The sequence below is a fragment of the Zootoca vivipara genome, chromosome 3 (assembly GCF_965207765.1).
Source record: "Zootoca vivipara chromosome 3, rZooViv2.hap1.1, whole genome shotgun sequence".
In the NCBI taxonomy this organism is placed as follows: Eukaryota; Metazoa; Chordata; class Lepidosauria; order Squamata; family Lacertidae; genus Zootoca; species Zootoca vivipara.
In genome coordinates, this window is record NC_142586.1 from 47,526,404 (window position 1) to 47,538,900 (window position 12,497).

General features: G+C 45.8%; 1 protein-coding gene across 2 annotated transcripts in view; it reads left to right on the forward strand.

Annotated features, from left to right (window-relative positions):
- The first annotated feature begins 9,739 nt into the window (after positions 1 to 9,739).
- Positions 9,740 to 12,497, forward strand: part of SOBP (sine oculis binding protein homolog) — a 144,257-nt gene continuing 141,499 nt past the window's right edge. For both annotated transcript variants that reach the window (XM_035109288.3, XM_035109290.3), the window contains exon 1: positions 9,740 to 10,736. In XM_035109288.3, coding sequence (XP_034965179.1) covers positions 10,641 to 10,736 — 96 coding nt within the window. In that variant the 5' untranslated portion in view covers positions 9,740 to 10,640. The remainder of the gene's footprint in view (positions 10,737 to 12,497) is intronic.

The following is a 12,497-nucleotide window of genomic DNA, read 5'->3' on the forward strand; positions in this document are numbered from 1 at the left end:
TGATGCAGTCTAGCCACAAAAAGTTTACAGAAAACCTGTTCCGATACTTGATCCAGACCATATACAGTAATTTGGAAAAGTGACCCAGAACACCAACTTCCGAGCAATTCAAATGAACCAAATTCACCAGTCATGCATGAGTAGATGGGATCCATGCCATAAGGCACAAAATATCCACAGAATCCACGAATCTCATAGCTGCCAAGTTATCCCTTTTTTTAAGGGAAACTGCATTATGCTGAATAGGCTTCCTCGCGAGAAAAGGGAAAACTTGGCAGCTATTATCCACGTTCTGGAACCCATTCCAGGCAATAAGTATAATAAAAAACAGCCCATAACATGAACTCCTGAACAATCCAGATAAAAGATTTGCACAACTCACAATGGACAATATGGAAACGTTACAGGTAGGTAGCCGTGTTGGTCTGACGTTGGTATCTGAAGAAGTGTGCATGCACATGAAAGCTCATACCTACCGTATGACAAACTTAGTTGGTCTCTAAGGTGCTACTGGAAGGATTTTTTGTTTGTTTTTTGTTTCAATATGGAAACGGTGCAGCAACAAATCTTCCACAGAAACCATACTCCCAATACCAATTTCAGGCAAGGAACAGTATCATAAAAAATGGCCCAGAACATCAATTTCTAACCTATCCAAACAAACCAAATTCACTAGTCCTATTGGACTTAGTAAGCATGACGGAATATGCCACAAAACCCACACAGAAACCACATTACAATCCCCATTCTGTGCAATAATAGCTTTTTTTTTATTTAAAAAAATTATGTGGAACAAAAATGTCGGAGCTATCCAAATGATCTAAATAAAAAAATCTAATTGGACCAGATGGGAATGATGCACAAAACATAGGCAGAAACCAGATTCAGGAGCCTGTTCTAGGCTAAAAGGCTTATTCCAGGAAAACAGCCCAAAATGCTAACTTCCAAGTTAGACAAAACTTCAGTAGAAACCATGTTCCAATGCTACTTCAGGGCAATAACTCAGGTGTTTTGTTATTTAATTTTATTTTACACAACTTTTAGAAGACATTAGAAGGCAGCCCTGTATTGGGAGGTTTTTAACATTTGATGTTTTTACTTATGTTTTTAGATATGCTGTAAGCCACCCAGAATGGCTGGGGAAACCCAGACAGGGGTATAAATAATAAAACCAGGAGGGTTTTTTCAGCCGGAAAGAGGTGCGAGTTCTGGAACCTCTTTGGTTAGTTCCAGCACTTCTATACCGTTTTGGCACAGGGACACATCACCCCTATTTCCCTCTACAGCACATGCAGACAGTGGCGAAGCTTCATGCTCCGGCACTGGGGGCGGAGAGCAGGCGGGGGCGGGGCAGCCACACGTTCTGGGGGCGTGGCACGCCACCCGTGGGGGCAGGGTGCCCAGCGTGGGCAGGGCGGGCAGCCGCGATGGCACCCTCGCGATCGCGCTGCCCGGGGCGGAGTGCCCTTTTAAACCCCCCTCTTCCGACACCCCTGCATGCAGAAAACGCTTTCTTGTCTGTTAGGGTGCCACTGAAATTTGAGACCCCAAAATCTGCCACTGCCCTTCTCTGTCCTCAATCCAGGCAAGCAAAAGGCATTATCAGAGTTGGGCCCCTAGGCCTGAGGTTTCCCACCACTGATATACACATAAGCACAATAAATAATTATTTGCAAATATCTTATTTAGTCATCTTCAGTACAGCCTGATCCAAATATCCAGAATATATAGTCTTCATGCAAGCACTGGCTCTGCCTGGGATCTCTGTGCAGGTGTTGATTCAGTGTGTACTCCATAGAGGTAGGTAGGATACCAACTTATCATTCTAGTCATGCCCTTGTATTGGGGAGCTGGAAAGACCTTATGCAAGATTTCATAGTGAATGAATAGGGGTGGAATGAAGAACAATATCACAACAGCAAAGGGGAAAAAAACTTAGCTCAATATTCCCAGAAAACATGAAGGCATGAGACCAACTAGAAGGTAGTAATTCTTAGGCCATTTCCTTTTTAATCAATTTTATTCCATTAATAGCAAGTGGTTTTTTTTAAATGTTATACATACATTTATGCACACCCATATACACAAATTTGAACTGATAGATTTATTTTCTAAAACTCATACAATTAATTTAATAAGAGTTCTTGTGACAGTCTTAGATATAACACATATAATTTTACACGGGGGGTGGGGGGATTTTAAGACAGCTAGCTAGTAAATGTCCTGGCTCCCACACTCAGTCACAGTACTCAGACTCTGGACTCGATTATTCCCAAAGGCTTTATTCCAGAAGTCAGTACACGGTTAAAACATATATCAGGTTACAGGCTGCACAGTTCATAAGTTCAAAAGCAGAGCTGTAAGATATATGGCTAGGCACAAGCTAAGAAGCCGTCCTAACACCTGACACGCACCCAGGCTTTTCTTTTGAATAATGTGGTGACCAGTCTTTTGTGCAGTTCTCATCTCAAGCAATGGGATGGGCAAGCAAGCAGGAACTCCTGCAGGTGTGGTGGTGCTTGTACTGGTGCACCCAACAGTGTATCCCAGGGAACGAACCCTGGGCTATCTGGGCCAGCTCATTCTCCGACTCAGGCTCACATGGCTCCATGGTTACCTGAGCAACCTCGTGGACAGGAGGTGGGATGGAGTCTTGATCAGGTGAAGCTGCTTCCTCTGCTATGACATCCAGAAATGGTGGGGCAGCTATGGTTCCAATGAACTCCTAGGTCCCTACCCTTCATCAGACTAAAGTGATTTCATCCTAATCCTTCTGTCCCTTCAACCAGGATTTCTCCATGGGATTCATGACAATAAATGACTGAATTATTTCATGTTCAAGTTGAACTCCTTTAAGAGTACAGCCCTTATTAAAGGATAGGCTCACTGAAAATAAAAGGAAAGGGAAAGGACCCCTGACAGTTAAGTCCAGTCGCAAACAACTCTGGCTCATCTTGCTTTACTGGCCGAAGGAGCCGGAGTTTGTCCGCAGACAAACTCCTACGACCTAGGAGTGCTTTGTTATTCACTACAACAGAAGTATAACAGTCTTTTAAAAGAAAGGTTGTACATATGCCTTTGGGGAATCACACAATTAATTTTTTAATATCAACAACAGTAAGACCTGAAGAAAATGTTGCAGGGTGTTCTCACCTGCTAACTGGAACTGTAGCCTCCTTGTGGTCCTGCTCAAAGTTCTCTGTGGATCGAGGAGGAGTTTCAGAAGCTGAGAAGAGATAAATGACAGTTTCCCCCTCCCTGCTCCCCTGGCCTTCCCCTTATATGCCGTACAGCAGCAGGGAGTTGCGAATTCCAAACCTGCATTTTATAGTTATATAAAGGGGGGGGGAGCACACAGCTATAGACATTGGGAAAACATCCCAACTCTATTTGTCCCCTTCCAATATAATTACTATAACACAGGGGTGTCAAACTCAAATTCATCGGGGGCCGCATCAGCAGTTTGGTCACCCTCAAAGGGCCGGTTGTATCTGTAGGACTATGTGTCCACTCTTTATTATCATAAATTATTGTCACTGCATTCAATTATTACTGTTTTTTGTAATAATGTAAGTAATAACTAACATAGTCAGAATAATGGCAAGTAGATATTCAAATGTACAATTATTGTACAATTTATTGAAAAATGATTTTTGGTAACTGCACTGGGTAGTGGAGGCTCGCTAGGGTTTCATGCAGGAGCTTTGCAGAGCTACTGGTACCTGGAGATGCTGGGGTCCTTCTGCATGCAGGACAGATGTTCTGCCAGTGAGCCACCACCCTTCACCAAAGGGACTGGTTGAGGTTGACTCACTGGAGCTGTTCTCCTGGTTCCAGGGTTTAAGGGCCAGAAGTATAAAGCAGCATCCTATGTTTCTGAGGAGAAGGAGAGGGAGGGGAGGGGAGGGAGGGAGGGAGGAAGAAAAGAGGGAGTGGGAGGGAGAGAGGAAGGAAGGAAAGAGGGGAGAGAAAGAAGAGTAGGAAATAAGGAAAGGAATAAAGAAGGAAAGAAAAAGAAAGAGGGAGAGAAGACAGAGATAAAGAAGGAAGGAAGGAGAGGGAAAGAAAGAATAAGAATGAGGGAGAGGAAGAAAGATGGGAAGGACGGAAGGAAGAAAGGAAGGAAGTAAGGAAGAAAGAAAGAAATAAAAGAGGGAGGAGGAGGGAGAGAGGAAGGAAAGAGGGGAGAGAAAGAAGAGTAGGAAAGAAGGAAGGGAATAAAGAAGGAAAGAAAAAGAAAGAGGGAGAGAAGACAGAGATAAAGAAGGAAGGAAGGAGAGGGAAAGAAAGAATAAGAACGAGAGAGAGGAAGAAAGAAAGGGAAGGGGGTGGTCGCCGCCTTGATTCAGCGCCAGAAAAGAGCGCGAAGGGACCCAGGGGCAAAAAGCATTTCCCGTGCAGCGTGAGGCAGCGGGTGTCCGTTTTAGGAGACGTGCGTAAAGCCTCAGAGTTGCACGTTTGTGAGGCTGAGCCGCTGCTGAGCTCACGTTTATGAGGCTGAGCCGCGGCAGGAGGAGGAGGAGGTGAGGCAAGAGGAGAAGGCGGTGGCTTGCTGGGTCGGTGCCCGGCAGCGCCGTACGGAGAGTCCTGAGCCTCTGGGACGCAGCAGTGCTCTGTAGCACTTTGAATCCTCCTCCTCCTCCACGCGGCGCTGCTGGGTGCTTTGTCTGTGCTTCAGCAGCAGCAGCAGCAGCAGCAGCCGTTTCCAGGCGCCGAGCCGTGGCAGGAGGAGGAGGATTCAAAGTGCTACAGAGCACTGCTGCATCGCAGAGGCTCGGGACTCTCCGTGCGGCGCTGCTGGGCGCTGACCTGGCAAGCTGCCTCCTCCTTCTCCTGCTGTGGCTTGGGGTGCTCCACGCAGCGCTGCTCCAGCCGCCTTTCTACCCCCCCCAGGCCCCAGCTGTTTGTCGGAGCTTTGTCAGCATTGCGCTTCAGCAGCAAGGTCCCGCTGCTGGGTCCCGCTGGCTGGGGCGCTCGGCGGGTCACATGACGAGGTCTGGCGGGCCGGATTTGGCCCCCGGGCCTTGTGTTTGACACCCGTGCTATAACATGTTAGGTCTTCAAGCAGGCCAGTTCCTTCTTCTCCCGATCTGTTTCTCACTTTGGGGTTAGCAGCTGATTTTAATTGTAGCACAAACACTCCGTATCTCAAAAAGGTTGGATAGATTAACATAGCCTACCTGACTTCAGGTTTCTTGGGACCCCCATAGCGTCAACTGACAAGTGCATAATTCCAAGCACTTTGCTGTGTGTTCCCCCCTCCTTTTAATTCACAAACTTAGGTATTTTTTTGTACAGAGGGCACCCCCAAGTTTATACTTTATTTTTGGGTGGTCCTATTTCACTTTTAGTTCATCGTCACACAACCACCGAGTTTGTTATCAGCGAGAATGGCAACAACAGCTACTACTACAGCAGCAGCAGCATAGTACTGTAGTTGTAAACCACCAGCTGCAAGGTTGGCCTTATGCAAAGAGAGAGACTCTGCTTGTCACTGAGTTAAAGGGTTAAGAAAATGAGGAACAAAAGAAAGGAGCTTCTCCTGTGGACAAGCTGCCACCATGTGGCTTGTCTCCTTGCTGCCACAGAAAACATCCTGTTGCTGGTTTCTGTTGGTATGAAGAAAACCACCTAATCGAAGAGTCACTATGGCAGGCCATTGCACTTGAACAGTTCATCATGTGGAACAGCTGCTATGCAAAGGTATTTCAAGAAGCCATCATGCATTGTGATGCTTGTTTCACATGAAGCGGGCCTCACTGTAATGGAGGTTCCAAGGACAGTTCCTGAGGAGGTTGCAAGACCATTAAAATCAGTGGGAAGTTCAAAAGAGCCAGGCTTTGAAAAGGAGCTGAAAGCAAGAAAACAAGTTTGTTGCCTCCAAAGCAAGAGAGAGGCTCTGTACATTTAAGAAATGCTTGGAAAGGAAAGCTAGGAGTTTCTTGAAAATTTAGCATGAGAGGGTTAAAGCTGAACCTGTTGAAATATAAACTGAGATAGGTTTATAGCCATGCATATATATATTTTTCTGTCTAGAACAGTATATTAAAAACCGACAGGCATAGTGACATGCTTGCATGTATTAAAAAGAACCTCAGTGATTCATTATCATTTTGGCACAATAGTGAAATTACTGTTCTCCCCTTCTACCCAAAATAAAAGCCAACTGAGTCAGAAACCTGTTAAGCTGGAACACTTGATTTTAAGGCTATGTAGTCCTAAACACCTGCTTTCACATCCACTCTCCTAACTATGGAGAAGGTTGGCTGTAAAAATTCTGCCACAGATCCACACTGTACACTCGACTAGACATGTTTAATTTCTAAAATGCTACAAGTACATTCCACCCACTCACAGTTGTGTTTCATGTATGGACAGCTACAATTCTAAGAGGAAGGTTTATAGATTCTAATTTGTGTAATTGGCCTGTTGATGAAGCAAAAAGTTATTGCAAAACCATTGTGTTTACTGTTTTATTCAGCATAAAATTGCAAAATTCCTACATATTTTTAATAGGGTTGGAGTACAATTCTAGGCTCAGATTTCAAGCAACTCACTTGGAAATGAGTTTGATTTGAATCAATATCACACATATTCAAATAAATTTGCTTGCTACTAGGTACTATTTTTCTAAGTTTCTTTGGTGAGGGAGAGCTTACATTGTTCAAAGCCCAGCGCTTTTTGCTATAGTTGTAATTGTTTTCCTCCTGTGAGAAGAAAGTGAAGTGAAACCCACACCATTGGTTCTGCTGAGAGACCAGCTGCTTTCAATGTCTCTCCCTGAGCCGTTTCCAATCCAGCTGTTATGAGACGTTTGCCACTTTAAGAATTGGTGTCTTACTTTGCCTTACTTTGTATTGTTATTCTATATTTACCTATACCCCACTTTGCTTTCCTTTTTCCTTCCCATTATTCTCTTTTCCTTTCATGCAGTTTATTTTAGAATGTAAACTGAGGATAGGGACAGCCTAAAATAATATATACTGCACATAGCAAGTCATTCTGGCTGATGAATGGTGTAAAAATACTAGACAATTGCTTGATTACACTAAGGCTGTGTTTTCCAAATAAGGTTGCAGGCCTATAGTAACACTTACCTAAGAGTAAGCTCTATAGAACTCAACAGGGCTTACTTCTAATAAGACACCTATAGGATTGCACTGTAAATTACTATGAACTGGTGCACAGGTGGGTGAGGATTGTGAGCCCTGAATGCAAGTTCTACTTTTACTGTAGACTTACCGGTATTATGTGGACCTGGACAATACCCTATTTATTGCCCAGCCTCATTTTTGTACTAGGGTCGAAAGGCAATAAAGATGAGGCTGTTGAGAGCTCCTGCAATGTAATGGCTAAGAACACAAGAAAAGTCTGCTTGATCAGGCCAAAGCTCCATCTGTTCTCACAGTCCAAAGCTCCATCCTGTTCTCACAGTTCAAAAAACTTGAACCAGGAATCTCAGAGTCCAGGTATCACCTCTGTCATGAACCGAGTAGGTGGTTGCAACAATCTACTGTCCCACCACTCTGTTATGGAGATAATAATAGTGACCTGTATCTATGGGGTGAAGGCAGTAAGGATTATGTAGTGGACAATATGAAATGCTCTAAAACACAATTTATCATTGCTACTATTAAAATGGCTGTAAAACATTTTACAGATTAAAAGCTGAATACAACGATTAACTGAGTATCACTGGCAATCTCCCTGCACATTTGGAAACAAGTTACATTGCAGTCTATGGAACTTGCTTGCTTGCTTTTCAGACCAGCAGGGATTTAAGGCTGTTATCGGATGAATCCCACTCTCCCCATCCAACTTTCAGAGTACATCCTAGCAAATTCCATTGGACTTCAGTGAGATTCTCTGGAATAAGAGATTTGATGCCTTCTACCATAAATGTCTTTCAGATCTCTATTTTTGCTGAAGTACTTCTACCTTGCTGTCTTAGCAGAGTCAAATGTGGCACATTCTAGTCAGGAATCCAGCAAAAAAGCCTTATTCTTTTTTAGCTCATGTCTAAACTTAAACAGAAATGCAAATCAGACATTGTAAGGTATAAAACGAACTTTGCTAGATTTGACAGGCGAAAGGAGGTTGTTGTTGTTTTTTAATGGAGAGCCTCAGTCTTCATAGCTACACTGAACACATTTTGTCTTTAATTTTTTGAAGTTTTTTTATTTAAGAAAAAAGGTATATAATTTTAAGCTCAGCTGCAGTCATAATGACAAATTCCTTCACAATTACAATTTTGACTAATGGAACAATGGACACCCCCATATTGTATTGTATTAGGTAATTATGAACTGCCAAAGTGTAGGAAAGCACGAATCGGGAATAATCAAGGTATCCCCCTTCACTGTGTGCAATAATTCAGAGCTTCGTTTTGCAAGTTCACCCTATTATCAGCACCACACATCACCCCCCACCCACCCACCTTCCTCTTCAAGCTTGTAAAGACAGAAACAAAATAGATGTAAGCAAAGCCTTTAAAAATGATAGAGTGAGTCTGCTTCTCGGGGGGAAATTACCTGGATCTATAGAAGATCAAAACGTGCGACGTGAGGAAGAGGGAAGGGGCGCTGCTAATGGAGTGGGACCGGGTGTTTAATTTCCAGGTTACTTTCCAAACTAACGGCTGGGACCAGATAGTCCTGCCTTTGTAGAACGATTGGGGGCAAAGCCGAATTATTTGGGGGCTGCTTTCAAGCAAGAGGTACGGTAGGAAGGAGGTAATGATGTTTATGAGACAAAGGACTGTCCACACAGAATAGAGAGGCATTTACTGTGTGTCTAAGATAGTTATTACATCTTCTTCATCATCAATTTATTATCAGGCACAGATAGGTCTCAAGCCTGGAAATCCCCCCCCCCTGATTTCGGACACGTGCTTCTGACGGGGGGGTCTGGTTGTGGGGAGAGCGGGGGGGCAGGCAAATGCATTCCGCCTTATCATTCAAGAACACGCTCTGGACCTGATTGTGTTGGCACTGGAGGGAAAGGGCTCTGGGCCAAAGCCTTGATGGCTCGCATTAATCCCTAGGAAGGAATGGGGGGGCGAGCCCTCCTCTTGCTTCTGGGACAAGCGGCCCTTTCCCTGAGGACTAGTGCCTTTTTCTTTTCTTTTTTGGAAGGGCCGTTCCCAGTCTGGGCGTGCGTAAGACTTCCTCCCGCCAAAACCACGCACAACAAAAGCCTCTCCTCCTGCGCGAATGCCTCTGCTTCTCGGATGCTAGCGCGGCTTCAGACGCTCAGCCCCTAGCCAAAAGCCGCCCACCCATGGAAACGTCAAACTCCGCCCCAGCGGGAGTGCTTTCAGGGCGACGACAGATGCATTTCTTTCAGAGTGGCGTGGGCAGGCAGCTTCTCTGCGCGACGTCTTTTTATTTTTATTTTTTGGGTGATGGGTGTATTTCTTCTACTACTACTTTTTCGTCTTCCCTAAAGGTGAAATCGCGCTGCAGAGAGAGAGACGCAGGCAGGCGGGCGGGCAGGCGGCCAAGCCAGTATCGCGCGCGCAGCATCTTCCATCCATCCTGGCCGCTTGCTTCGGGGTCGCTGGCTGGCGCGCGCGCGCCTACTTCTCTCTCTCTTTCTCTCTCCTTCACACACACACACACACACACACACACACACACACACACACACACACACACACACAAACAATCCTGCTCCTGCCACCCATTGGTTCGCTCCCCAGCCGAAGGCAACCCTCACTTCCAATTATCTCCCCTCAAACACACACGGTCTGAGGAGGACACAGCCTCGCACGCATGCACGCGTTGTGTTGTGTATCTCTGGATGAGGGGGATTGAGGGCGTTTCAAAACCATTCGTTTTTACAGAAGTCTTGCTGCTGCCCCGGCCACTTTGTTTTGTCACAATGTTTGCGGTGGTGGTGGTGGTGGGCAAGAGCGTGTAACCGAAGACGGTGTCTGCCTGTCTTGTCTGTGCGTGACGGGGAGCGTTGCGCGTTTGACGCGGGGTAGCGGGAGAGAATAGAGCCTTGGTGTGTTTTCCGCCATGGACGACCGTCCCCGCGGGGGAGGAGGATGACAACTGAAGCATAAGAAGTCTCTCCCCCCCCTTTGAATTTGAGCCTGAGCAGCAGCAGGAGAAGAAGAAGAGGCGGAGGATTTGGTGACAGTAGAAGCCCCGCCTGCTGCCTGGGCAGGGGGGCCGTCCTGCCTGCTTGCTTGCCTCCCCCCCAATCTCCCTCAGAAGAAGCTGGCCGGGCTCCTTTCTTTCTCTTTCCTCTCTCCCCGCACCCCTCCTTCCCTCTCGCATTCACACACCGCACACGCACGCCGAGCGAGCCTCTCTCGCGCTCCCTTCATGCAGGCGAACAGCGAGGCAGAAGATGGCTGACTCGCCGGCGCGACCCACACAGCCCAGCCCGCCCGCCCGCATCCCCGAGCCGCCCAGCGGAGAGCCGCTTTCTCCTCTTGACACTCGCTGACGCCTTCGCCCAGCGCTGAAAGCCGCCGCCGCCGCCCCCCTCCTTGGTTCCCGCCGCCGCCGGCCACCATCCTCCCTCCCTCCCTCCCTCCCTCCCTCTCGACAACCTTCCCCCTCTCCTCCCCACCAACCCAAATAATACCAGCAGCCATTTCATCTCCGCCAAAGTAGATACACACAAAAATGGCAGAAATGGAGAAAGAAGGGAGACCTCCGGAAAATAAAAGGAGCAGGAAACCGGCTCACCCCGTGAAAAGGGAAATCAATGAAGAGATGAAGGTATGTGCGCGCGCCCTTCCTTCCTTCCTTCTCTCTGTCTCTCTCTCCTCTCTCTCTCTCTCAGATGCGAAAAGGGAAAAAGGAGCGATGGGGGAGGCTCCTCGCAAACACCCCTCCCGCCCCCCGTGCGTGGAGATGCCATATAAATAAGGGATTTCTCGGGTTTTGTTTTCTGGTTTGGAAATAAGAATAATAAGAATAAAAAAACAGCGCCGGCACGAAATACGTCCCAACTCTTTCTCCTGAAATGCAAACAGAGACCACTTCACGCAGGCTACGTACAAAGCCAGGTCACTGAGCAGCTTTGATTTACTGCTCTTAATCACCATCAGTGGGGTTTTTTTGTTTTTGTTTTTTGCTTAAAGGAAACTTTCCACCCCGCAGAGGTTTCAGCGACGCCTCCTTTTTGTTTGTGTGCTATGCCAAATAACCCGGAGGATGTTAAAGTTAAGAAGAAGGGAAGTCATTTAAGTCCTGTCTTTCCCTCTCCTCTCGGCAGCCCCCCCCCTTTCCAGTAGCCAGCTGCTGCAACTGTGTAATTAAATTGTCAAAGTGAAATGTTATGGTCTGAACTGCACATCATTCTTGTGCTTTGGACACAAGGGTCTCTTGTCCTTCTCCTCCTCTCTTTTGCTTGCTCCGTTTCTGTTTTCCATGCTTCGTTTCACAGTTAATCAAACCAGAGGAGTGTTGTGTTGAAAGAGAGCTGTCCGAAAAAAAGGTTCATGCATATGTGTTTTGTGTGTGTGTATATATATATATGCATATACCAGTATATATATTACAGGTTTGTTTGGAAAGGTTGGGGCCGGAGGAGAGAAAGTCAGTGTCTTGACAGGAAACGATGCCCATCCAGCTGTGCTCCAGAGCTAGGGCTGTGGGCTGCCTCTCCAGATGTTAGCATAGCAGCGGCTGCTCAGAAACACACCTCAGGACTTCTTTTCTCCCGGGGTTGCAGGCTGAGCTGAAATGGTCCTCTGTTGCATGTTTTTATTATCCAGAATGCCCACGACTATGTTTATTTTATGCTTCTCATCTGTCTTTACCCTGTGGCTTACACGTGTTGCAGGGCTGAGGTGAACTTGCTTTAAAAAAACAAAACAAAAACCAATAATAATGAAAACAGCAGAGTTTTGAATGTGGAATGGAGTGGCATTCAGCTGATTCACAATAGGTCTGATCACAGCTGTTACATCCTGAAATGTGCAAGTTATGTATTGAGCTGTAAAAGATATACTGTATCTATCCATCTATCTACTATGAGTATAAGGATAGTAAAGCATGTGGATTAACAGGGCTGTTTTGTTTTTCACCAAACTGAAGGATAATCTTCAGGTTCTTTTTCAGTTCTTAATTTAATATTGGGGAAAGTTCTTTCAGTTTGCTATATTTGTAGTCCTTCTTTTTGTGCTTACTTGGGATTTGTTCAAACAGCAGGCAGATGGGCATCTGAATAAAAGGATGGCATGCATAAGAGCAAATATCCTGCATATCAATAACATTTATTCATTCTCTAGACTAGATCCTCTACATTCCTTCGCAACAGCTTGATTTCCTTGAGACATGTATGACACCATATCTTGAGATGAAGCATTGTACACACTCCAACTTAACAGTAATTGCTCAGCTGGATGGGGCTTGAATTTGTTTTTGTTTTCTTTTTCTTGTTTTCTTTTCTGTATTTTTTAAAGAGGGCAGAAGAAGGGGGAACAGTGGGCACAGAAAATTGCCCCACTATGCATTATCCCTTTAAGACACTGC